This window comes from Equus caballus, chromosome 14 (assembly GCF_041296265.1).
Source record: "Equus caballus isolate H_3958 breed thoroughbred chromosome 14, TB-T2T, whole genome shotgun sequence".
Taxonomy (NCBI): domain Eukaryota; kingdom Metazoa; phylum Chordata; class Mammalia; order Perissodactyla; family Equidae; genus Equus; species Equus caballus.
The window spans coordinates 37,457,901-37,484,682 of record NC_091697.1 but is presented as its reverse complement, the minus strand read 5'-3'; the positions used below and the strand labels follow the sequence as shown (position 1 = coordinate 37,484,682).

Here is a 26,782-nt window from a genome sequence, read left to right as displayed (position 1 = left end):
GAACTTGCACAAGCCACCTAACTTCTCTGTGCTTCGGCTTCCGTATCTGTAAAATGGATAATGCGACACCTACCTCATGAGGTTATTGTGAGGGTTTGCCTATATAATACACAAGAAGCATTTACATGAAGTCTGCACATAGCCAATATTCAGGAAGAGGTAACTTTATTATTATCTTATCATCCTGATTATCCCTGTTTTACAGATAAGACGTCTGAGGCCCGGAAATGTAAGTAACTTGCCTAAGGCCACATAACAATAGTGTGTGGCCAAAGTGAGACCCACACAGGACCGAAACCTGCTCTTCCTCCCCAGGAGCCCCGAAGGAGGCTGAGCTAGTCAGAGGCTTACAAATGAAACACCTCTCTCAGCGCACACCTCACACTGCGTGCCACTCAGGAGTGTGTGGCAATTTCCCCCTGGGATTCAGACTGTGTCACCCACACAGGAGTGTTCAGACCCATTTGGCAACAAGGTACTTGTGTCCAAGGTCCTGACAAATGGGCCTGGAGAACTGAGGAGGTCCTGAGCCTATGAGCATCCCTTTAAGAACCTCCTCATGCAGTGGAGTCTCTGGTCATCCTTCTGAAGCCTAAACCAGCTCTGTGGGAGCATCCCATGGGAGGAACGGCCAATGCAAGTGTTGTGTGCCCGGGACGCCCCGACTATCAACCTGGGATCTTCCCTAGCCTCAGTGGGGGATGTCTTAGCTGCTGTGGGGGAGGGGGCAGCAGGGAGACAACATGGAGGCCAAGGGGACAAGTTCCAAGCTCCTACACGGAATCAACAAACGAGGCTCCTCTTTAAAGAGTTTGTATGTTGTCCTTCCATGTAACTTTCTGTTTGGAAAGAAGGTTTTGCTGCCTACTCCAATCCCACAGAAAAAAGGGGGGAAAGCTCTAAAAACCACCGAACTAGACCTTCATTTTCATTGCATATGTTCCAGAAACTGAGACCCAAATGGGAGGCAACTGCCAGAGGTCCCAGCATGCTGGCGGCAGAATGGGGCCTAGAACTCACATCGCCTGCCTCTTTTTCCACCAGCCTCTCAGGCATCAGAGTCTAAGATGGGTTTATTTTTCGACATCTGAAAGAGAAAACAGCTGATGTTTGTCCTTCATTTTCAAGCTGACTCTTCCCACCTTTGTATCAGAGTCTTCACTCTGGCTGCGAAGCTCACGAAGCTCACGGTGCCCTGACCCTCCCTGTTCCCACATTCCAGATGTTGCAGGTCCAAACAGCCCGGGGGACAGGCATCGCCACAGGCCCCTGGAGCCCCCACCCTGAGGTCTCTGTCCTGAGAGTGACTCAGAGATGCAAAAGGCAGGGAGCATGGAAAAGACTGCAGAAGGAGCTTCGAGGACCCGCTCAAATCCAGCTCAGCCACTTGTTATCTGTGTGACCTTGAGCAAGTCACCAGACCTCCCAGAGTCTCAGTGTCATCAGCTGTAAAACTAAGATAACTTCATATGCCTCGTGGGATGGCTGTAAGGATTGGAGGTTAATTCATGCAAAAACCTGCTACCCAGAAGTTGTGCAACACGTAGTAGTTCATCTCAGTATTATTATCTTAACTATAGCTGGGTTTCCATAAGATTTAAAGTTCTTTTCCATAAATTAAGTGCATTCGGCTCTCTGCACACCCACACCAAGGCCAAGCGATGCTGCCCTTCCACGTGTTCCTCGGGATGAGCTCTGCCCTCCATAGTAACGTGAAGCTTCTTCTACCCGTAAGCAGATATTCTGATGGGAGATCCCAAAAACACAGTGTGATCAGCCTGAGAAGAGTGGTCAAGAAACTGGCTCTAGGGGCTGGCCCCGTGGCCGAGTGGTTAAGTTCGCGCGCTCCGCTGCAGGCGGCCCAGTGTTTCGTCTGTTCGAATCCTGGGTGCGGGCATGGCACTGCTCATCAGGCCACGCTGAGGCGGCGTCCCACATGCCACAACTAGAAGGACTCACAACTAAGAACATACAACTATGTACCGGGGGGCTTTGGGGGGAAAAAGGGAAAAAAATAAAATCTTTAAGAAACTGGCTCTAGAATCAGTCTGCTGGGTTTCATCTCGCCTCCACTACTTAATTGCAGACAAGTTACTTAACCTTCCTGAGCCTCAGTTTTCTTATCTGTAAAATAGGAATCGTAACGGTACCTAATTCATAGGCTCACTGGGAGGAGTAAATGGGATAAGGTGTGTGAAATCCTTAGTGCACTGGCTCACCCTTAAAAAGTGGCCAATAAAATAATAACTCATCATATGCCTTAAGGGCAGCCCTTTCTGCCCAGAAAGAAAGCATTGAGGGAGATAAAAGTGCTTGATTCGGATTCAAGTGACTTTGAGTGAAGCCCTGATTCTGCCACAAATTAGTAGTGATGCTGGGCATGACCTTGCCCCGCTCTGTGCCTCAGTTTCCCCATCTAAAAACTATGGTGGTTGGATTAGTTGAGCCCTTCCAGCTCTAACTCTGAAGGAGAGCTGATGAGAAGGCTGTACAGCCACCCCATTTGGTTTTTGGATAGCCCTAGTCTTCTTAGCTACTCCAGACAGAGGAGGACCAGGAAGAGGTCTGGGAAGAAGGCTCTGGCCTATTCAAACCAATGCCTTGGTTAGGAGAGTGGCTCTGGGGATGCACAAGCCCAGCTTGAAATTCTGTCTCCACTACTGTGTGTGACCTTGGGAAAGTCACTTCACTTCTCTGAGCCTTAGTTCCCTCATTGGTAAAATGGGACTTAAAATGGTACCCAGAGTAAGGGATTGTAATGACCATGTGAACCAATGCCTGCAAAGTGCATAGCCCACAGAGAAAGAACTCAGTAATAGTATCCTGTTTTAATAATCATTATTGATGCCAGTTTTGTGCAGACTGCATTCCTGGGCATGGTGCTCTTCTTAGAGTTGGTCTGAGTGCACCTGTGTCCATTCCAAGCATTATTTCCGATGACAATAAAGCTCTTTGTGAGGACAGAGGCCATCTGGAGAAGAAGGGTGGGCCTGCCTCTGCATGTCCACCGTCCAGATTCCCATGATTCCAGGTCAGCATGATGGAGGTGACAGCCATCTGTCCTTCCCCACCCTGCCCAGAAGACCAGCTCTTCAGGGCTGGAAAGAACTGAAAGCTACAACATGCCCAGCCCTTTCACCTAGGTTGGGGTGCCAGGAGGAGAATGACCCAATGGAGTCTTGTGGCGTGGTTCTAGACCCAGGACTATAAGAAGTCTGTGTAGTATTGAAAAGAGTAGCTGCGTTTGGTTCTGGCTTCTCAACGTACAGGCTGAGTGTCCTCACTGGACTTCAGTTTCCTCATCTGGAAAATGGGAATAATAATAGAACCTACTTCCCAGGATTGTTGCAAAGATTAAATGAGCGTGCATATAACATATAACAAGGGCTCTATAAACACCATTGATATTATTCATGTCTCTACCCTCTATTCCTCCGTCAGTGCTTTTTGGCTGAACCACACTGGAAACACCCAGTGCATTGATTTTTGGATTTCCTTTCAGCCATGAAGCTGTGTGGAGCAGTCAAGTTGGTCTAGGGTGCCTGCCTGGAAACGTGGTTGGAGCCCTGACTCTGCCTCTCTGTTGCTCTGGCACCTTCCGCTGGTCATTTTCCCTCCCTGGCCCTCAGTTTCTTCTTCTATAACAACACTGTCCAACAGAAATACATGTGAGCCACATACGTGATTTTAAATTGTTTAGTAGCCACTTCATAAAAAGTAAAAAGAAATAGGGAAGATCGATTTTAATGATATATTTTACTTAACCCAACATATCTAAGATATTGTAATTTCAACATGGAATCAATATTAAAAGATCATCAGTGAGATATTTTACACTTCTTTTTACACTCAATCAGGGAGATTCTGGCAATTGTCTGGGTTGTTTTCGGTGGTCACAACAGGGGAGGAAGGGGACGGGGGGGTGCAGTGGCTGTGTGCCACTGGCATCTAGAGGGCAGAGACCAGGAAAGTCACTAAACATCCTACAGTGCGTAGGACAGCCACAAGCAAGGGTTATCTGGTCCAAAATGTTAAAAGTGCCTGTTATCACATATACCAAGGTTCAGAAGAGCCACTTTCCAAGTTCTCATTGGCCACATGGGGCTGGTGGCTGCCATATTGGACACTACACCTCTATAACATGAAACATTTAGACATGCACTTAGAAAAGTCACATTTTTAGGAATTTAGGTTTTGGTAAATTTGTTTTCCTGCTCATCCCTGAATAATTGGCCAAATGAGACGTGACTGGTTCACCAGCGCCTGGCTGGCTAAGGACACAGCCCATCTGTCCCTGGCCGGTCAGACTCTTCTAAAGCCACCCGCCCTCCCTGGGAGTCAGAGCCTGGGACAGACAGTGAACCCCATTGTTCTTTTCTGGGGAGACAATGCTGCCGGCCTTGCTACCTGCCTGACAGGGCTATTGTGGCTCAGGGAGAAAAGGGCTTTATCAGGACAGCAGCCAACGAGCCTGCAGTTCAATGGGGCCCTTTATGTCTGCACTCCCAGGGTGCTTTGGGGATGCTCATGCCAGCCCTGGCAAGGCCTGCCCCCTCCTAGAACAAATGGGGAGCCTGAGGCCCAGAGACCGTGTGGAAGGCCCTCCAGTAGATCCCAGCTCCCTGCACCTCCGCCCATTGCCCTAAAACGTGAAATTTACCTAACTCTGAAGAGCCCAGTCTCAAAGCACAGGGTGAACTCAGTGTTGCCTTTCACTCAGGGCAAGGGGCCCCTGCCGCATACCCTGAAACTTAGCAGCTCCACAAATTGTAAACACATACAAACAGAAATGTATTAAAGAACGTGTGTGCGCCCGTCCCTCGAGCTCCGGGCTCAGTTCCGGCCAAATGCAACCGTAAACTAAACGTCCTCTCTTGTAATTTAAAAAGCCCGGGCCAGGAGGAAACACTCCGTATCTCTAGTCTGATGTCCTTGGAACAAAAGCAATCGAGTTTGAATGCTGCGAGAGTTTGAAGGCTGTTCCCTGGCCAGCCTCAGAGATAGACACTGTTTTGTGGCACAAATTGGATCTGAGCAGCAGAAATGCTTAGGTAAGAGAAAAGACAAATTAAATTCTCTTGTGCAATCCTCCCTCTCAGGTAGCACGGATGCAGATATTTTTCTATAATGAAGTATCACTTCCTAGTGGGGCTAGTCATCCCATCTCTGGCTTCTCTGTGTTCCAATTCATACTGGTCTTGGAGGTTCTCACCTCCATTTGAACTGTGGCCCCACATCCCTCTAAAGTCAGGGGCAGGCCTGGGTGCCCTTAAAGACCCGTGAACTTGGATACATACTGTTGGCAACATCTGTGACTTCCCTTTCCCTTCTAATCTCTGCCCTGCCCACCCACCCTGGGGGAGGGTGAACCATGGTGGTTCACACACACACACACACACACACAAACACACACACACACACAGAAAGGAGCAGGAAGGGCTGTCTTGTTTGACAGGTGGGGAAACTGATCCTCATGGAGATTAAGTGACTTGTTTAAAGTCACCCAGCAATTAGGGGAAGCCATATGCTGGGAGAGCCCGGCTAGAAGGCCGCAAGTAGAGGGTGGAGTGTGGTGGCTGGGAGGACCGGCTTGGGGGCAGAGCAGCTCCATTTACTCCGGGTGCCCTTGCTTTTAGCTGTGGGACGTCGGGGGCAAGTTTCTCAGAGTGTTTACAATATGTTTTTTCTATATGGGAACTCTCTGTACTATTTTTGCAACTCTTCTGGAAATCTAAAATTATTTCATAATCAAAAGGGTTTTTTTGTTTGTTTTTGAGGAAGACTGGCCCTGAGCTAACATCTGTGCCCATCTTCCTCTACTTTATAGGTGGGACGCCTGCCACAGCATGGCTTGATAAGCGGTAGGTAGGTCCACGACTGGGATCTGAACCTGATCCAGCGAACCTGGTCGGAAGTGGAGGCCGGAAACTTAACCACTACACCACTGTGCTGGCCCCCATAATGAAAAGTTTTAAAATACAGTTTCCTCTCATCTGTGCCACGGAAATAAGAATGGTACCTGCCTCACAGGAGGCCTCGGTGAGATAGCGCCTGTCAAGGGTTAGTGCAGTGTCTGTCCCGTAGTGAAGACTCGGTACAGAATTATTTTTGAAAACTGCCTCGTGCAGGAGGCCAGTGACGGACACTGTCAGAAGTGACCACTGCTTTCTTGGCAGTCCCACATCATCACTGCACCAGAGCAGGAGTTTATTTCAGTCTAAAATGACAGGCAGTTTAGTGTGGGTGCTGGGACCGTGCATTTGATCTTGGCTCTTCCCCTCGCTAGCTGGGGTCTGAGCAAGTTACATGATGGCTCTGTGCCTCAGTTTCCTTTCTGTAAATCATAAAAGTATGTACTGCGTGTGGATGTCATCAGGATGAAATGAAGCAGGATTTTTCAGCACTAACGACTGTGCCTGGCCTATAGCAGGCACTGCACAGTTTTTTTACGGTCCAGGTCAGTATTTCTCTAGCTTCTTTTACTATTACCCACAGTAACAACTATTCTTTCCATCACCACTATTTTTTAATGGTGATTTGGAAAACACCGGTCTCTAGATAGTTGACCCCATTTTGTTTCTCCTATTACTATATAAGGTTCTTGGGGGACAGGCAATTTGGCTCATTTTGGTCTCCATTCACTTCCTTTCCCTCTTCCATTCAATTTACCAAGCTTCTATCACCCATTCATTCCACATGTATGTATTGACCATTTATTGGGCACCAAGATGTGTCTGCTGTGTAGTGTCCTAGTGCCCAGCACAGATCAGGCCTATGTTGAATGAATGAATAAGACAGGGAGGTGGGAAGCCAGGAAAGCATGAAGGAAGGAAAAAACCCAGGGTCCTGGACCTCCTGGCCGGAAAGGGCCCCAACTGGAAGCAGTACCCCTTTCCAACACCCACGTTCCAACTTCCACCTTGGCCTGAAAATTTCCCCCTCCCTCACCATCCTGGGGCCATCAGCTCTGTCACTGAGGATGGAACTGGGTGCGGCTCCCGGCGTCGCTGAGGGGCGGCGCCCAGGGACCCGCTCCCTCGCCTGCTGCCGAGAGCGCCGGGCGGTGACTCCTCGGCGGCGACACGGGCAGCCTCTGCACCCCGGGACGGCGCGCGCTCCTCCGCAGGCAGCTCGAGCGCCGGGCCCCCGGCCCATGGAGTTGCCCAAGACGCCGGCTGACTCCTCCCCAGGGACCCTCCCCCTCTGGGGCGCGTCATTCTCCCCACCCCTGGGTTCCCACCCCGGCGGCTTCTCGCACGCCGGCCACGCAGGGGACAAGTCTCTGCCACCTGCTCCGGAGCCGGGGATCCGGGGGCGCCGTCCGCCCGCGCGTCTGTCCGCGCGCCCAGGGCCCCATGGAGCTGCCGGCCAGCAACGCCAGCTGCGGGAACGGTGCGTGCGGGCCGGGCGGGGACACGGGGGCCTCCGCGCTTCGCGCCTTCCCTTCCCCGCCTCTCCTTTCCTTCGCGTCCTCTCCTGCCAGGGACCCAAAAACTGGAGAGTGGGGGAGGTCAGCACGAGTTGTCTCCCACTCAGTTCTCAGGCCCGTCTTGGGGAGGAGCAGGATTCTGGCTGACTTCCCCCATCTGTGGAGCTGGGTGACTGAGAGGGAGAATGGGAGAAAATGGGACGTATGCGGGAGGGAGGAGGCGGAGGCGGGCATTATCCGTTGGGCCAGGTCGACCTAGAGGTGGGGGGTTGCAGGGTTTTTTACGTATACAGGGTGGTTGCTGCAGATTTTAGTACCTGCCCAGGTCTGGCTGTCTCTCTGGAGCGCACCAAAGACAGGAGAGAGGGGCGCAGACTCAACACCCCAAAACCCACACACACCTTTTAGAAAAAGGAAGGAAAGAAGACCCTCAGGAAAGGATACAGAAAGACCCTTGGCTTTACGTTGAGTTCTTACCATGAACCGGGTAGTGGACTAGGCCCTTTACTTGCGTTATCTCATTAATCCTTAATACAACTCTAGAAGGCAGGTGGGTATTATTACCTTAATGTCTCCATTCTGGAGACAGAGAAACTCAGGCTCTGAAAAGTCTGATAGTTTGCTCAAGGTAATATAGCTGGCAAATGGAATTTGAAACTAGAGCCTTTGGATTCTAAAATCTGTACACTCTTATTAGGATCCTCAACTCCTTTCTTGGTATAGCTCCATTTTCCTCTTGGAACTGCAGCTGTGGCATATCCCTGTTTCTCTAACTTCTCTTCTCCAGTGAAACTTTCAAAGCCAGCCTGTTGGGTGTTCACTGGCTTTGGTGTCCTGACCAAGGCAGTCCGTTTCCAGCCTCATCTTCCCCTGGGGAAGAGTGTGTTCTCCGGTCCTAGCCTATTCGAGAAGAGAGGCAGGAATCAACTGGCCCAACGCCCATTTGTCAGCTGAGCATCCTTCTCAGAATGGACTTCTGAGATTTGGGTGATTTTGGCCACCACCCCTCTCTCTTTTTCTTTTTACCCCATGGGAGAACTTAATTCAGTGGAGGGTGCTGCACCCCTTGGGTGCTTCAGGACTCCCCCAAACAGCCAAGCCCACCCTTTGGCTCCACCTGCTGGAGACACACCTTCAGGAGGGCAGGTGAAGGATGTGGGAATGGGCTTGGCCTTCCTCTTGGGAGTCACCTTCCTTGGCCCACATCCTCCCAGGCTCTGGCTCATTTCCTGAGCTCAGGGAACTCCCCAGACTCAACTCTTGTCCAAACTGAGGAACAGGAGTGAGCCATCAGAACCAGTTTGATTAGAGACCGAGATGGCTTCTTGTCTCATCTTCTCTTGATTGTGACGCAGGTGTCAGAAAGAGAGATCTCTCACTGCAAAAGACACATGGATGTCCCGTGGGGTGTTCCAGACCCAGCTCTGCTACCAGGGTTTTTGTGAGACTCAAGCAAGTCCTTCTTCTTCTCAGGGGCTCAGTTTCCCCAGCTGAAAGTAGGAGGGTTAGACTGGCTGCCATCTAAGGGCTCTTTCAGCTCTGTTGTTCTGTGCCTCTGTGCCAAGGAAGAACAGTCAACATTGCCCGTACTCTGTTCCACCAAGATGCCACTCTGTACTCCAGATATGCCAAAGCCGGGGCTGCCTGATCTTGGACTTTGCGGCCCTTCTGGTACTAACCTCAAGTTCTAATTGGTCCAAGAAGTGCCTGGCCCAGGCTTATGTCCTTGGCACGGGAGCCCAGGCCTTTGTGACACACAGTTTGAAAAAGACCTCCTACCACCAGAGGTCACAAACTCAAATGCTTCAGGGGCTGAGCACATAGCAAAAATGCCTGCAGGGAGCCAGTACAGACTCTGGGGAATTACAAAGAGCTTGTCCTGTCTAGGGGGGCAACCGCTGCTCGGCTGCAGCCCATCATTGCCTGTGGAAAGGTATGCCCACTAAGGTAAGCAAAAGCAGCTCAAAAGCTGAATTTTCATGGGAAATCTCCTGATTTCTACAAGTTGGTACTGAATTCATGTTTTATAATTTCCCTCAAGAAGCCAAATGAAGCCCCACCCTCCTTGCTGCCTGCTTCATGGGAGGACAGGGGGTAGGGGTGTGTGATGGTTAAGAGCACGGGCTTTAGGGTCAGATGGGCTTGGGGAACAATTCTGGCTGCACCACTTGCAACCAGTATAGCTTTAGGCAAGTTACTGAACTTATCAGGGCCCAGCATCTTCAGCTAAAACCCTGGACCTGGTCATTGTGCCCTCTCCATGATAGGAATGCTCATGGAAAGCCGCAGAGCAGAGGCCATGTGAGTACTGGCACTGGAGGATTATTGGCTATGCTTTGTACTGTTTCATTGAACTTGGGCAGCTTAGTTCTTCTCACTGAGGATCTGCCCCTCATGCCCAGGTTTGTCCTGTTGTCCTTGGTGTTTGTGCCAAAAGGGCAAGCAAGGGTAGACTGGATCTGGGGCATGAGGGCTGGTTCAGACTCTTGGAAAGCAAACTAAAGACAGATTCTGCATGAGGTGGTAGGGACACCTATCCCTCTGAGGCCTGAGGGAGGTCCCAGCCACTGACCACTCACACCAGAGGTCTTAGAAGTAAGGGCTGGGAATGGTCAGTTCTAACCAACAGGAGGCTTGTGTTTGCTCATCTTCAGGCCTAGAATGGGCTGTGGACTCTCTACCTTCACTCCCTCGTGTTACCTGTCAGGTGTGTCCTTTATGGCTGGAGTTAGGGATACGTAAGTGAGGAGAAGGAAAGAATCCTGTGTGATCCTGAGCTGTTGGAGGCCGGTGTGCCCAGAGGCTAGGCGGGAATTCCTGTGGAGGGCAAGAGGTTATATTCAGTGATGCCTGAGAGCTTGGGGGACCATGCTTGGTGTATGGGGCATCAGCATAGCTTAGTGGTTATGTGCTGGAATTCTGGAGTCAGACAACCTGTGTTATTGGGCAAGATACCTGACCTCTCATGGCCTCCATTTCCACATCTATGAAATGGGAATTTAACACAGCACTTATCTGACAGGTGGTTGTAAGAATTTGATGCATTCATGCAAATAAAGCCCCTAGCCTGGAGTAAGCACTCAGTGAATGTTAACTGTTATTTTTAGGTTGAGGCCCAGTGTGTGGACAGACCCCCACAGTAGCTGAAGCAGCAGGTCTGAAACAGTGGCCAATTCCAATTGTTAAAGTGTGCAAACGTCCCCAGCATGACTCTCTCTCTGTGGTCTTCCCCTCTAGGTTCCTTGATCAGCCTATACTGCTCCTCCCGACAAGTCCTGTGCCAGGTCGTTGGTGACCTCAGCCCTGAGATGCCCAGCAATGTCACCTCTCACAGCTGGCAGGAGAGGTTTAGGCAGAACTACAGCTTCTACATTGGCTTGGGTCTGGCCTTCCTGTCCAGCTTCCTCATCGGCAGCAGCGTCATCCTCAAGAAGAAAGGCCTCCTGCGACTGGTGGCCTCGGGGGCCACACGGGCTGGTAGGCTCCTGGAGGACGGGTGGGGATGGTGTGCTAGGCAGCTGAGCCCTTAGCCAGCCCCGTGAACCTCCTTACAGGGACCACTGCAGCAGTTTGAGAGCCTGGCCTAGTTGGGCACAAAGGCTCATTGTCAACCCCGTTGGGAATTCAGTCCACCAACAGGTGACCTTCCTTTGCAATCCAATATTTCCTGCCAACTTCAAGATACGCTAATTGGAGTGAAGAGAGAGGAAAGTCTCAGGGTCAAGAATCAGAAACCCTAAGGCTGGTCCTGGTTTTATTTCTTACCAGCTGTGTCATCATAGGCAAGGCAAGTCACAACTTCCCTGAAAAATGGGAATATAAATACCTCTGCCCAGAAGAATGTCAGACACTAGTATGCCCTTGCTTACCATCAAACTGAGTTCCCTTATAGGCCACAAAAGAATTGCTGAGTCTCTGTCCAGAGAGATTTGCTTGTTTGGAAAATAAGATGTGTATCCATGAAATGATTCTTGAGAAAAGGAATCATGTGTAAAAGAATTCATTCATTTAATCATTCATTGAGTACCTGCTGTGTGCCAGGTATCTTGTCAGACAGGGGGACGCAGTGCCTTGTGGGGCATTGAGTTGAGTGGGAGAGACAGGCAAGACAATAGACAATTGTTCTGTAGTGTGTTAAGTGCTATCACGGGGAAAATCCAGAATGCTATGGAATATTTTGGAGGGGCATGTAAAGCTCAGGCTTAGGGGGTAGGGGAGCTTTCTGTAAGAGGTGATCTAGAAGCCAAGAAATAAATAATGAGGAGATAGCAAGGTGGAGGGGAAGAGAGGGAGATGTAGTGTTCCAGGCAAAAAGAACAGCATGTGCAAAGGCTCCGAGGAGAGAGAGCGTGAGTGACACTAGGAACTGAAAGTGGTTCAGGATGGCTGGAGCATGAGGGCTAAGAGATGGGGTGAGGGCCAGACCATGAAGGGTCCTGTAAAGTGGGCTCCAGAGTCTGAGTGCAATTGTCAGTGACTGAAAGGCTCTATGCAGAGGAGTGACTTAGGCTGGCTTATGATGTGAGAATATCCCCGGTTGCTGGGTGGAGAATGGATTAGAGGACAAGACTGGAGGCTAGGAGACCAATTAGAGGAGAGAGACAACAGAACTTGGGCCTGGGAGTAGCAATGAGAGTCCAGAGACAGTCTTTGAAGAGAGAACTTACTGGATTTGGTGTTGACTGGCTCCAAGGGGAGGGTGAAAAACAGGGTCAAGAATGACTCAGCTTTCTGACTTGAGCAACTGGGGAACTGAGGGTGCTATTTTCTGAGATAAAGAATGCAGGAGGAGCAGGTTTATGGGAAGATGTTCAAGCTTGGACATGTTCAGTTTAATGTTCTGTGGGACATTGAACTTTGGAAGCCGATTCCTGGGGCTCCAGCTCCAGCTCTTCAATTCCTGGTCATGTGAGCCTGGGCAAGAAAAGTATTTTTCCTGTGCCTCAGTTTCCTTATCTGTGAAATGGGGATAAGGATAGTTCCAGACTCAAAGACTGTTATGAAGACCTGTAGTGTGTTTAGACAGATGCTTGGCACAGGGTAAGCACTGGTATTAGGATTACAGTTAGCTAAGCGGGATGGCCCAGCAGGCAGTTGGACACCCAGGTCTAAAGCCAGGCTCGCTCTCCAATGGAGAGCTGTGAGGTGTGAGCATGAAGTCTGGAGCACTGGTCATTGCTGCTCTATCCTTCACTTCTGGATAAGTGTTTGAAAGGCCAGAGCCCTCCCAAAGTGTGAGAAAAACAGCTGCTTGACTTCAGGGGAGAGCAGGGGAGGTATCATTGCCCATTCAGAAAGGCACCTTCCCTGGAGTCAACTTTTTCCTCCAATCTGCTATTTCAACATCTTCTGAGATTTTAGCCCTTAGAGTAAAATGCTCTCAGAGCTCTTAGCTTTTATGGGAGAGTCTGACCCCTTTAGGAACCTGATGAAAGCTAAAATCTTCTGAGAAAAATGGGCATTCACAAAAAGCGACATACAATTTTTGGATTTTCACAAAGCTGTCTAAAATCCTTCCATCATTATCATCATCATCATCATCATCATCATCGCTAATATTATTGAGTATTGACTATGTACCAGGCTCTGAGCCCCCCATGTGAACAAAGCAGACACATTTCTGGCTTCATGGAGCTTCCATTTTAGAGGGAGAAATGCCAGAAAATAAACAGATCAATGCAGATAATAAATGAGAAGTGTCATGAAGGAGAAGAGCTGGGTGTGATGAAAGAGAATCCCAAGGGAAATAGTAGAGATAAGGGGGTCATGGAGGGCATCATAGGGGAAGCAACCTTCAGGCAGAGACCTATAGAGTGGGTGTAGATTTACGCAAATATCGTTAAGAAGACTATTCTATTCCAGACATGGAAAAGCATGTGCAAAGCTCTTAAGGCTGAAAAGAGCTCATCATTTCTGAAGAACTAATCGAAAGCCTGAGCAGCTAGACTGTAGTAAGAAGAGTGGCAGGAGATGCCTTTGGAGAGGTGAGCAGGGTCAAAACTAAGAACAGGCTTGTGAAGGATTCTGGTCTTTATCCTAAGAGTGTTTGGAAGGCATTGGCCAGCTGTAAACTGAGGAGTGACATAATCTGATTCACGTTCTTAAAAGACCACAGACTGCTCAGAAAGGAATGGATTAAAAAGGGATGAGAGTAGAACCAGAGGAACCATAGGAAGCTGTTGCCTCAACCTAGGCCAGAGTTGATATGCCTTGGAGTAGGGTGGTGGCAGTGGAGTGGACACACGTGTTGCTTTTTGGAGACAGAATCAGCAGGATGGAGTAGATGCAGAAAGTGGAGGAGTGGGAGGAGTCAAGGGGGATTCCCTGCTTTCTGGCTGAAGCAACTAGGTACATGGAGGTGCCGTTTACTGAGTTTCATTTGATGGATAGGTGGGAAGCCCCATAAAATCAAGAGTTCCATTTAAGATGGAGTTTGAGATGCCTGCGAGAGATCCAAGAGTTATCAAGTAAGCAATTAGATATACATCAGGGCTCAGAAGAAAGGATCAGGGTACATATACGAAATAGAGACACCAGCATATAGACGGTATTTAAAACTTTGGGAATGGATGAGCTCACCCAGGAGAGGGCCCGGAAGCAAGCTCCCAGGACTAACTGCAGCTGACATATATTGAACCCTTAGAGACTGGGGAATGAAGGTGCCTGAGAAAGTGGGGCCAAGCTCTAACTTTGTGTCCATTCCTTTCTACAGTGGATGGAGGCTATGGCTACCTGAAGGATGCAATGTGGTGGGCTGGATTTCTCACCAGTAAGTGTGTTCTTTGCTGCTAATGACAGTGACCTATTGATGGCAGAGGCAGAGATGAAAGGAGGGGTGGATGGGGCATTTCCGTCTCTATTGTGCAAAGTATGAACCTGAGCCTTGGCAATCTTTGCAGGTAGAACATCTTACATGTTTCTCAGATCACTTTCTCAGCCCAAAGTCAGTCTTTCGTCCATGAAGCATCTATCCCCAGAGAGGTTTGTACAGAGTGGGTAAATGAAAAAGGCATTTTTCTCAACTTCCCTTGAAACATAGGGAGATATTACTGCCTATTGGAGTCTCCTGGTCTTCTTGCTGGGACTTCTAAGCCAGTTTCCCCATTCCACAGGCAATTTGTTGGCTCACTTAGGATATGGTTGGTCTACCACTTAAGGTTTGCCCAAATTTGCACGTTTACACATTTCTCCTGCTTTCCACCCACCCTCTCTGGCTTTCAAACCCGAATTCCTTTGGATGGAAAATTAGCCAGCTTTCCATTTATAATTTCCTAAGTCAGATTTTGATGTCAGTCTTAGCCAGAGCTATCATATTCATCATCTGATTTCAAAGGGCAGACCCAGATCATTCTCCACCAGCAGAAAGACAGAAAAAGCACTTGCAGGAGTCTGCAAACTGAAAACTCAAATGGGGTGAATTAGGCCCTTTGGAAATATCAGACTTTCTAACCACCTGCCTGTCAGTCTCGACTATCTACAGTTCCTCTGGGAAAGATAGCTACATCGGCCAACGCGTACCTAAAGAATCAATAGCTGTAGTTGTTTCTTTATTTGATAATTAACACTTTCTAGACCTTACCTTGAAGATACAGACCAAACATTGGCAGTCCCTGAGATACACTTAACAGTGCCTGGACTAGAAGCCAAGAGACATCAAGAACAAGAAGGCGTCTGCTACAAACACGTCATGTGACCTTGGACTCTGGGCCTGGCTTCCTCATCTTTAAAACGGAAAGATTCGATCAGAATAGTCTGGGCCTGACCTGATCAGATTCTCCAGGGAGAGAGCGTAATGATCAGGGTTTTAAGGAATGCTGGGCTGGGATTCTATGAATGGTTGAATACTGAACGAAGTCGTCTCTACCCAGATTCATTTGGGCTGGAGATGGTGCATCGGCTCCATACTAGCCTCTTTTCTCCCTTAATTTCCTAGTGGCTGCTGGAGAAGTTGCCAACTTCGGGGCCTACGCATTTGCTCCTGCAACAGTCATCACACCTCTGGGAGCACTGAGTGTCCTCATAAGGTTATTGTCACCTCTCTTGCTGTCTCTGGCTCCTTCCAATTTTCAGTTTGTTGAGGTTTGGAACTGCCAAGTAGGGTCACCTGCCACTTGCAATCAGTCCCAGCTCCCAGAAAGTGGCAGTGTGCTGTCCAGCACTCTGGACCCTTGGATTGTTTGCTGCCAGTTGCTCTAGCATCCCATTGACTGACTGGGCAATGGAAGGGCAGGCCAAGCCCAAACCAGTTGGAAGGGCTTCCACTGCCGCCAAGCTGAATGTCTCAAGTCAATGTTTTGGTGCCGCACTGGGAGAAGCATCAAAGTCAAAAACATCCTCCCCAGATTAACACTCCCTGAGTTCTAACCTTGGCTTTACCACCTAGTAATTACGTTACCATGGGCAAGTCAGTTAACCACTCTGAGGCTCAGTTTCTCCAGCTGCTAAGTGGGGATGCTAATAATACCTACCTGAAGGCATTGCTGCAAGGACTAAATGACATAATGCACAGAAAGTGTGTGGTACAGACCTGGCACTGAACAATAACCACAGCTAACATCTATTGAGGGCTTACTATGTGCTAAATCTTCTAAATGTCTTGCACGTATCAACTCGTTTAATCCTCACAGCATCCTTCCTAATTAGAAAGTAGGAGAGCTGAGGCAGAGGCTAAGCAATTTGGCCAAGGTCACCCAGGTCCCAAGAGTCTAGGCCAGGACTCCCATCCAGGCAGTCTAATTTCAGAGTTCAGGTGTTAATCACAATGCCATGTTGCCTCTCAAATGTTTCATAGCTTTACAAATAAGTGATGTTAAATGCATGTGATTCCCATTGCCCCATTCTTCCACGCTACAAAAAATGGTTCCTCTGTGGGGGGTCCTGAAGCCCCATTTGAAGCTGACTCTGATTGTCCGCTTAACCTTGGAGCCCTGGTAAATCCCAGCTAACCACACCCCGTTCTCGTAATTTCCTCTGTTTTGTATTACCGTCTTGATGACAAGTTTGCAGCATTTACTCAGTCAAGAAACAAATAGGACCATGACTCACATGGCACAATTCGCTGATGTAGCTGCGGCACACTATTGTGTGTCTGATTAGTTTATAAATTCCCGCCCCCAGGAAGTTGGAAGAGGCAGGGAATCCTCCAGTGTGACCTCTGCCTGTGCTGATGCCACCAGACTCTCTTGAGTGGGCATTGTGGTTAAATGTTTTTGGTAGTTTTAGAGGGGCCGTGGGAGACATGCAGAGGAACTTGGACATCCGTTCCCTCTCTCCTGATACCTTTAACCAGGACTTTGGAGGCTAGTTGAGTGCTGGGTGAGCCAACAGATTTTTATCCTAAACGGATGTCACCTTTGTAAAGAAACAGAAGTGTGCCCCAGCGATCATGCCTCTCTTGCCCAATTTCCCTCCCTTCTTCCCTCACTCCTGCTGGCTCATCTAAAGGATACGAGGGGAATGAAAATCACGCCACCAAGGATAGCAAGGAACCAGAGGCATTTTGCCAAGAAAAGAGAAGACTCAGGAAAGTCACAAGAATTCTCTTCAATGAGCTGTAGAGGAAAAACCATAGGCTTTATAATTAGACAGAACAAGCCCAAGTCCTGACTTAGCTACTTAGCAGTCGTATGACCTTGCGAAGTCATTTTGACTTCTATAAGACTCACTTTTCCCATCTAAAAAATGGAGATAGCATATTTTACTTCTCAAAGGGTTGTGAGATGTAGGTGAGATAATAAATGGGAAGTTTCTAGCATAATATCTAATACATAATACATGCCCAAGACAGAGTGCTAATAATTGTCCTTTGGGTTGTTTATATTGGCTTATAATATATGGAATTATTATAAGGAAATGGAAGAAGGAATAGATTTGTTCTGTATGGCTCAAGGAATAGGAATGGGACAATGAGTAGAAATTACCATATTTTTGGTGAATAATTACAATGAACATATAATAGATTCATTTGCCTCATGAAGGAGTGAGCTGCTTGTCACCAGAGATATACAAGCCAAGGCTGAGAGCCATCTGTTTGCAGTGTTAAAAGAAGATGTGCTCTTTGGGTAGGAAGTTAGACAAGAGTGCTTTGAAGGGCCCTTCCAGCACTTCTGTTTTGGGACACTCCCAGCCTCTAAAATGAAAGAAATCCATGTGTATGTCAATTCCTCCAGCACACACTGTAACCCTCCCAGAAATGAGTTTCTATTTCAGATGTTTTTGGGGGGTCTAGAAAAGCTTTCGTGAGAGAGTAGTGAGTCCTGATCTGTTGTTCTCTGTGAGCACTTGCTCAGCCCCCATTTTTCTTCAGGACCCTGAGGCAGGCACGGCTGCCTAATCTCTTTCTCCCATTTCCACGTGCAGTGCCATCCTTTCCTCATATTTCCTGAGAGAGAGTCTGAATCTGCTGGGAAAGCTGGGCTGTGTCATCTGTGTGGCGGGCAGCACAGTGATGGTGATACATGCCCCTGAGGAAGAGAAGGTCACCACTGTCATTGAGATGGCTGCCAAGATGAAAGACACAGGTAGGCTCCAAGCCCTGGTGAACAGGAAGGCACTGGGGGATGAATCTTGTGGAGAGCCTGACTGGATTCTGAGCATCTCAGGTGCTGCCACCTGGAGGACGAGGCACGCTAAAGAAAGAAAGTTGGGCTGGTCCTAAGGTTAGCTTACAGGTTCCTGACCTGATATATAGTGATGCCATCTATTAAGTGTTTATTATGTGCCAGGCACTGTTCTAAATGCTTTATATGCATTGTCTTCATCAGTTAGGTCTGCTATAGCAGAATACCATAGACTGGGTGGCTTATAAACAACAGAAATCTATTTCTCACAGTTCTAGAGGCTGGAAGTCCAAGATCAGGGTGCCAGCAGATTCGTGTCTGGCAGGAGCTTACTTCCTGATTCATAGATGGCCGTCTTCTCCGTGTCCTCACATGGTGGAAGGGGCAAAGGAACTCTCTGGGGTCCCTTTTGTTAGGGCACTAATCTCTTCATGAGGGCTCCACCCTCATGACCTAATCACCTCCCAAAGGCCCACCTCCAAATCCCATCACACTGGGGGTAGGGTTTCAGTCTATGAATTTGGGGGGGACACATTTAATCTATAGCATGCGTTATCTCATTTAATCTCCCCAAAGTAAAGCCCTATGAGGAAGGTCCTATTATTAGCCCTATTTTACAAATGAGGAAACTGAGGTCTTGGGGGTTTAATTAATACCTTGCCCAAGTTATTAAAGAAATTGTGAAGCTGGGACTGGAACCCATGTTTGTCTGACTCCAGAGCCCAAGTTCTTAATGCAACATCCCATTGCTGTGGGCAGGGGGCTCTAGGTGCTAATTGCATCCTCTAGAGCTCAGGTTCTCTCTCTTCCTCCCTTCCTGAAGGGTACATCGTGTTTGCTGTGCTTCTGCTGGTGTTCTGCCTCATCCTCATCTTCGTCATCGCCCCACGTTACGGGCAAAGGAATATCCTCGTTTACATCCTCATCTGCTCTGTGATCGGGGCCTTCTCTGTGTCCGCCGTCAAGGGTCTGGGCATCACCATTAAGAACTTCTTCCAGGGGATGCCAGTTGTGCGGCACCCCCTCCCCTACATCCTGTCCCTGATCCTAGCACTTTCGCTCAGCACTCAGGTCAACTTCCTCAACAGGGCGCTGGACATTTTTAATACCTCTCTGGTGTTCCCCATCTACTACGTGTTCTTTACCACAGTGGTGGTTACCTCCTCCGTCATCCTGTTTAAGGAGTGGTACAGCATGTCTGCTGTGGACATTGTGGGCACCCTCTCCGGCTTTATCACCATCATCCTGGGCGTGTTCATGCTTCATGCTTTCAAAGACCTGGACATCAGCCAGACCAGCTTGCCCCACATGCACAAAAACCCAACCCCACCTCCTGCCCCTGAGCCCACTGTCATTAGACTAGAAGACAAGAATGTCCTTGTGGACAATATGGAACTCGCCAGTACCCCATCGCCAGAAGAGAAGCCCAAAGTATTTATAATCCATTCCTAAAGCTTGGAATACGTGAGCAAGAAGATGAGCCCTACGGTACAGCCTGACTTCTCAATTTCAGAGCCACCTGGTTATTTTCAGCACAACTGTTACCAGTGGACTCTCTTTTCTGACACGTTTATTTATACCTCATCGCTGTTTCCAGGAGAAAAGTCCCTACCCAGTGAGTGGTGGTGGTAGAATTTCCTGGAAACACAGCCTCAGTGACCAAATACCCTACTTTACGTTGGTGCCAGCAGGTCCCAGGGACCTGCCTTCTCACTTGTTTCCTCGGTGCCGTCTCTATGTTGTTGGGAAGAAGGTAGAATTTGACCCGTTGAATGTAGCACAGGCCAAGAACTTTCCTGAAATGTTGGTCATCAGGAAATCCTTAGCACTAGCTCTCCTCCTGAGACTGAATCGCCATTCCTTAGCCCAAGGATGAAGTGCAGCTGGCTTCCAGGGACCCAGAGAGCTGTTCGCCAAGCCTCTTCATCCAGAGCTGATAGAGACACAACTAATGTAAGATGTCTTCCTGCTTTCGCCACTTCTTCTTCGGAGACAAAAGCAAGATCTCAGCTGACCTTCTTACTGCGAAAGCCACCTGATGTCTCAGGGAAACATTTCCACCAACCCCATTCCCCGAGCACTCCAGCCTGGAGGTCAGCATCTTAGTTTCCATCAGCTCCACCCTCCTCCCCACCCTTTCCCTCTCTCTATACGTCCTAAGAGGTCAGTCACTGAGACAGTCAGTTATCGTAGAACTCAAAACATCAATTTGCCTCCCTCTGGAGAGAGAACAGCAGTTGCACTGCTCTTAAAAGTAGCCTGGCTGTCCAGCTAGAATTTGGCAGAGTGCATTTTCCTTTTTCTCGAGGAGTAAACCAAAATATGATTGGGGGACCTGGGGAGAAGAGTGAGGAGCTAAGTCAGGATCTGGCAGAAAGCAGCCACAGGCTCTCTGGAAACCAGGGGGCCACCTTTTGTATTTGCTCTGGTGCCCCACCAAGAACCCAGGTGGAAAGGGCTCTGGGTAATTTCTGGCTGCAGCCTCAGAGGCTTGGCCAGTGGAATCAGCTTTGAACTTCAGTGACCACGTAGGGGTAGAGGCTTGGCGTGGGGTGCATTCTGGCTGTTGACCAGATTGCCGCCAAGTCTCCAACTCTCTGATGAACTGCCACACTGGGAAGCAGCGTGTCATGACTGCTCCAACACCACCTGCTTCGGGGACTGCCTTTGGTCCCCTCACATTTGGCCAGAGGCGTTCAAAACACAAGAGCAGCTGGAGAGATAGAATTGCTATTCCTTCCCTTCCTGTCTTCTTTTTAGCTGCAAGAGTGTGGGAGTTGGTGTAAGGACCATTGAAATGGAAGTGAGGGAGCCAGCGTATTTGTAAAGAGGGAAGACTTGATCCTCAGCCCCCTAGCTGGTGCAGAGCTTCTCCTGTCTAACTCCACGTCTGTGTCCTGTATTTACGTCCCATGCCCTAAGAGAGGCAACCCCAGGCCAAACTCCTGCTGGCCTTGGAGCTCCAAAGGCTCAGCTGACCAACAGACTGGCTTCCTGCGCCTCCAGCCTCAAATCTCCAGTTTTAAGTGAATGTGGATTTCTGTCTGTAACTAAAATCAATGCAACATGTTGGATCTTGAGAAGAGCCATAATCTGTGGGCCCTGGGAGTGTGGTCTGCAGGGTCAGGAATAAAGACCTCTGAGTGTGTTTACTTGATACTTGCGTCTTGGCCTTCCTTGGACATGGAGCAATTAAACTGGTTCCTCTAGTGCTGGGGGACCAGTCCCACATCTCTGGAGGGTTGTGGCTGCCAAGGATGTCCCTGCACTGCCTTCCCCAGCCATGCCCTCACTACAGTGGGAAAGGCTGTTTTGGGAATAGAGTCAGCTGAAGACACTCTTCCCTTGTTAATGCCTGAGCCCTGACTAGGAGCCAAGCACAGTGTTAAGAGCTTCACGTGAAGTCTTTAAGTCCTCACAAATCCCCAAGGTAGATATATTTTTATCTCCGTTGTATATATGAGAAAAGGTCCCAGGGAGGTTAAGTAATCGCTCAAGGTCACACAGCCAGGAAGAGTTAAAGTTGATATGTGGCTCTGAGCCCACAGTCTCAAGGGCAGTGTGTCTCTCTAAAAGATTAAACTTGTCCCTGATTGCATAGTCTGACATTCCTCTGTTTGTTTCTTCTTGTGATCTGTGCTTCTCCCCTCTGGATGTATGCCCCATGAGAGTTGGTCTTTATTTACTGCTTATCCTCAGTGCCTAGCACATAGCTGGCACTCATAAAAACATATATTGAATGAAGGAACAATACCATTCCAAATAGTCCTTCTTTGCCCAAACTCTCTTGGGGGCCAGTTCCCATCCCAGAACAGATCCTAGTAGAAGCCCAGCATGTCAAGCAGAGCAACTCTAAAACAGACTTAGGCAGCAGTTTCTGAGCACATAGCCTGCACCAGGTATGGGTGGGTGCTTTCACATGGGGCACTTCCCTGGTGATCACGACACTTTTGAGGTGGGTGTTATTCCCACTGTACAGCAGAGCGACTCAGAGTTCTGGAATTTATCCACTGTCACACATCTAGGAAGCAGCAGAGCCAGGATTTGAACCCAGGTCTGTGTAGCCAGGCTCTGTCTTATGCTGCAGACCAGTCCATGACTATCAACCCAGAGACTGGCCGGCAGAGTGGGTACAGCGGCTGGTTTAGATGGGGGTGTTAAGTGGGCAGGGGTGTTTGGGTGGCGGCTCATTTCATGAGCAGGCATTTTAGTAGTTAAAGCATTTGTGTTTCGATGCTTTTGAGGTCCTTAGGCAATCTCATAATGGTGAGAAGTTAGAAAAGTATCATCAGCTCTCAGAGACCCAGGGCTTGGTGAAGATCGGATGAGCTAAAGCCGCATGCTATGCCTAGCATGTGTTAGGAGCTCAGGAAATGTTACCTCTTATTATGATTATTATGATTCCATCTGTCTTAACCTCAAAATTGAGGGTGGGATCCTTTTGCAGACTGGGAAGTACTAAAGGATGTGAGCTGTGTTGTCACACACGGCTCTAGAAGCAGAAAGCACACGCTCGGCACCTGCCCACCCAGCCCAACGGACCTTGGGCAAGTCCCTCCCCTCGTTGAAGTACAAGATCCCCAGGAACAAGATGAGGAGGCCAACAGAGGGTTTCGGCTGTCTCCTAAACGCCATAGTGTAGGATGAGAAATGTCTCAAAAATCCCACGGTCTTTCATGTCTTTCGTGACCTGAGACCTAATTAAACCAGACCAGCCTGTGTCCAGGTGCAAAGGGAAAGAGCCCCCTCGACTGGTCATGGGAAAACCCAGGGCTTTTCTATCAGCTCGAGGTCTCGCATTATGGCCTGATAGGCTGGACGGATGGTCTCTGTGGGAACTCTTCGGAAGAGTCCTCATGTGATGGATCCTACCCAGTCTGAGCAGTGGGATCTTAAAATAAAGAAACAAAACGAATTGCCAAAGCAGGCAACATCTCAAATGACAATTTATTTTAATTAAATACAAACAAGGAAAAAAGGCACCATGGCCCATTCAAGTATTTTGCATAGATGTACAAATATTGTAAACAATTAATAGGTGGACGAGAGAGAAGAGGATCTGTTTTCCATGAACAATCTCCCAAATAAAAAGAAAATTCACATTGCCCTGGATCCCAGACACATACGTACACACAGTGGATGGTTTGAGAGGATGCGCGGAAGGGCGACTTTGGGGGCGCTTGGCTTGGATTCTGCAGAACCTCTCCTTAGCGAGCTTCCCTAGGGATGGGGCGCCTTTCCAGTTGGCAGTCCCACGGCTTTCTCGAGTGTCCAGTAGAGCTGTTATACACACATTTAACGCAATCCCTGACTTTAGAACTGGTCCCCGATGTAAAATATGCAAGTCTTCCAGACCCTCTGCTAAATAAGAACAAATTTGGACATAGGTAAGGGGAGTCTTTATTCAAAAGGATTATTGCAAGAGATGAGGGAACAGCTATTGCAATACCCTAAGATCTGTAACGAGAGACCAGAAGATCTGCAAGCATCTCTGAGCGGGGGCAGAAGAGGCTTTTCCTTTACAGGGAGAAGTAAACAAGGCTAAAAAGAACCTATGGCAAGCAGGTAGCCACAGCCTGGGGGAGGTGCCCTAGCTAAAACTCCCACTGAGACAGAAGACAGGGGCGCCATCTCCCTTGAGGTCCCTTGAGGTTTACATTTCAGAGATGGCTCCCAGGCTCTTAAGAAAAACATTTCCAGGGTTGTAAAACTGGCAGGAGGCTAAGTTAACTTTTAAAAAGATTTACGTACATCTCCAGCTGAACAAAGGGCGGGTTAACTCACCAAGCCGTGGTTAAGTCTCTCCTCCCCACTCGACCCTGAGCCAGGATACAGCCCCTCCTCAGAAAGGCTGAGGACAAAGACGTTCCCTTCTCTGAATGCGGCTCCTTCTAGCTGAGGTCACTCCTTCCCATAAAAGAGGCCTCTTTCTTCTGAGCTTTGAGATGCTCACAGACCTTGCAACAGCTCCCCTGAGCACTGTCGCAATGGCCCCCTGCTCCTCTTGTAATAGTACCTCTCCTGGTCTTGCAGTAATCCTTTCCAAGAAAGTCCCTCCTTCCTGAAGTCTGTCTCTGTTTTTATTTGTCACCTCAAAGCAGCACATGGGCACAGGAGGGAAACAGAGCTTTGTAATGGCCGGTCTTGCTCCCCGGCAGCCTCCTTGGTCTGCCGAAATGGCGACTTCTGGCTCCTGAACAGAACCAGGAGTGAAACAGTAAATAGAACCGGCTGCCAAAACTCTCTATCAAATTTTAAAAATTCGATCGTCTTCCAGTTCACAGTACAATTTTATGGGGTGGAGGTGGTATTAAAAATGATGGAAAACAAAAACAAAGACAGAAAACAGCAACAACCTAGGTCTCTTTCCCATGTGGTTCCAGGGAGGGTGGATATCAGATTCAAAAGACTCATGCAGCCACGGTGGCTGTGGCATTTTCACTTCAGAGCCTCCTGCCTCCTGATGTGAGGGAGAAAAGCTGGATAAGCCATAGGAACTCTGTGAGGCAGGGCCTGGGTTTAAGGGTGATTTTTTAAGGGGGTGTTTTCACCTTTACTTTTCTGGGACCCGGCCTTGAGGCCTGAGGCATCTGGAGCAGCACGCTTAGATGGAAGGCTGTCCCCTGACTTAATCAGGCAGCAAAGAGAGTGGAGATCGGCTACGGGGAGCAACGGGGGCCATGTCAGGGAGACCCAGGGACGCAAATATCACCACTACCTGAGGGAAAAGAACCTCGTTTCCTGAGAGCGTTCTAAATCCACCCCACATGTGTACCCAGGTGCACATCCCTAATATCCCACTTGGCTACAAACCCCAGAACATCTATTGAGCACCTGTTGTGTGCAGAGCACTGTAAGGGCGTCCTGGGGGTGGCTGGGGAGTGAAAAGCTCAAGCCTCTTCTTTGCTTTGAGGTTTCAAGAGTAAACGACTGCTCATGCAGGAGCGGGGCCAGCCGCCCAGCACCCTTCTGGGGGTGGGAGACAGTCCCAGGGAACGTCTCCGGGGACTCGGTGAAAATCATCCTGTCTAGCAGAGCACCACGCAGCCTCCTTCTCTGCCGCAGGAGGCCGGGGCCCGTGGGATGGCATCCCCTGGCTGCTCCAAGTTCTCTTTCAGTGAGGGTCAGAGGAGGGCCGTGGCCAGAGGAGAGGACACCAGGACGTGGACAATCAAAAAGCCTGGTTGGCCCCAGCTCAGACCACCCCATCAGGGCTGTGGATTGCTGCTTCTCCAGAGATCTCCAGAGACAGGTCTGCTCTCTGCTCAGAGGGCAACAATCCTGCCTCAAGTCACTGACCAGACCTAGGGACAGGCTGGGGCATCTGCTTCCTTCATGGCACCTGTGGCCATCCCTGGGGACCTTACTCAGACTTAGGTGGGGGAGGAGGGGAGAAGACTCTCACCCTGCTGAGGTCACGAACACAATGGAAAATAAAGCTACGGCCCCCACAGCCCAAGTCTACTCCAGACAACACTCTTGGGAACCACAGCAGGAAATCCAGTGGCCAACCCTTGAGGCAGGACCCTGACGTGTGGGTCACAAGCACCAGGTCCCCAGGAAGTCAGGACTGCTGAGGGTCCACTCTCAGAGCATCGCACATCAGGTGGGTCCGAGCAGGGAAGGAGAAATCGAAAGCACAGGGCACTTGGAAAGTGCAGAAGAGAAAACAGAAGGCAACCAAGAATGGTGAGAGTGGACAGTGGCACCTTTGGCATTACGGCTCAGAGGAGGCCCAAGCCTGGTGCTCCCCCTGCTGTCTACACGGCCTACAAATAGTACCTGTGTGAGTCAGAGTGACCCGTGTGAATAAGGAGATGCAGGGATTTGGGAGGGTGTTGGGGGGGAGGGACTTGATTTGTTCACATGTAGCCAAAGAGCCGGGAGCTGTCACCTCACCCAAACCCTGGGCAGGGCCACAGCAGTGGCTGCTTTGACTCCTCTCAATCTCAGAGCTAAAAAGGATGGGTAAGTGCCCAGCCTCTATCTAGCCTGGGACCTTCGAGGATGACAGAAGCAATGGAAAGCTCTCATGCGTACCCTCCACCGTAGGATGTGGATGGATGGCTTCTCTAAGCTAAGTCCTGGACTGAAAGACTAAAAGAGACTTTTCCCAGCTGGACTCGCCAGCTCAGACAGCCTGGACCATCTCCATTGGCACCTCTAAGGTGAGGGGCCCGTTGAAGGGAGGTGGGAGGAGAAGCTGCCATTCATCCTCCTCCGTGCTCTCCCTTCCCTACCTGGGGCTGTCTATTGCACAAAACAACACTCAGATACCATCGGATAGCAGTCCTCCTGGGCCTCCAAGGAGGCCAAGGGGGCACTGAGTCAAGAAGGAGATTTGGAGATGCAGTGGTTCCGGGAGGAGGGGAGGAGGAGCTCGGAGGCGGCCAGACGTGCTTCTTCCAGATTCCGAGGTCACAGATCTTCCATGGTGTTCAGCAACCTCAAGGAAAGGGAGAAGCCCTTTCAGATGGGTCTAGATTTTCGAGCTAGTCATCATCCCAGACCTCTGTGATCTGTAATCAGGAAACTGTGGAAAGAAAGAGAAGGGAGAGAGAGACACATCAGCCAAATGCTGATCAGTGGCATCAACGGAGAGCTGTCCTCTTGCTTTTGACAGGTCGGAAGGATAGACAGACCATCAGCTGAGAAGAATGGTTTCCCGTAGAAGTTTGTCGACGTGTCTGCTTGTCCAGATCATCAACCCTACAGTGAGAGGCATGGTGGTGCCCCTACCCCGAGCTGATGAGCCATTCCCCCCTTCCCCCCCGCCCCAAAGCTGCAGCTTAGT

The 26,782-nt window shown here is 49.4% G+C and overlaps 2 protein-coding genes across 3 annotated transcripts in view; one reads left to right on the top strand and one right to left on the bottom strand.

The window, feature by feature from the left end:
• Window positions 1–7,009: 7,009 nt before the first annotated feature.
• On the top strand, window positions 7,010–21,145 carry NIPAL4 (NIPA like domain containing 4). The gene is made up of 6 exons (XM_001503537.6): window positions 7,010–7,392; window positions 10,667–10,906; window positions 14,142–14,198; window positions 15,363–15,453; window positions 17,789–17,949; window positions 18,812–21,145. Exons 1-6 carry the CDS (start codon window positions 7,356–7,358, stop codon window positions 19,438–19,440), a joined length of 1,215 nt encoding a protein of 404 aa, XP_001503587.4. The 5' UTR covers window positions 7,010–7,355; the 3' UTR covers window positions 19,441–21,145.
• A 1,772-nt stretch (window positions 21,146–22,917) lies between these two features.
• The window catches only part of ADAM19 (ADAM metallopeptidase domain 19), an 81,579-nt gene continuing 77,714 nt past the window's right edge, over window positions 22,918–26,782 (bottom strand). For both annotated transcript variants that reach the window (XM_023617322.2, XM_023617324.2), the window contains one exon: window positions 22,918–26,521. In XM_023617322.2, coding sequence (XP_023473090.1) covers window positions 26,468–26,521 — 54 coding nt within the window. In that variant the 3' untranslated portion in view covers window positions 22,918–26,467. The remainder of the gene's footprint in view (window positions 26,522–26,782) is intronic.

Coding starts and splice junctions, on each gene's coding strand:
- NIPAL4 (XM_001503537.6), top strand. CDS start 7,356: ATGGAGCTGCCGGCCAGCAACGCCAGCTGCGGGAACG. Junction 14,199..15,362: donor GTGGGCTGGATTTCTCACCA/GTAAGTGTGTTC, acceptor TTAATTTCCTAG/TGGCTGCTGGAGAAGTTGCC. Junction 15,454..17,788: donor GCACTGAGTGTCCTCATAAG/GTTATTGTCACC, acceptor TTCCACGTGCAG/TGCCATCCTTTCCTCATATT.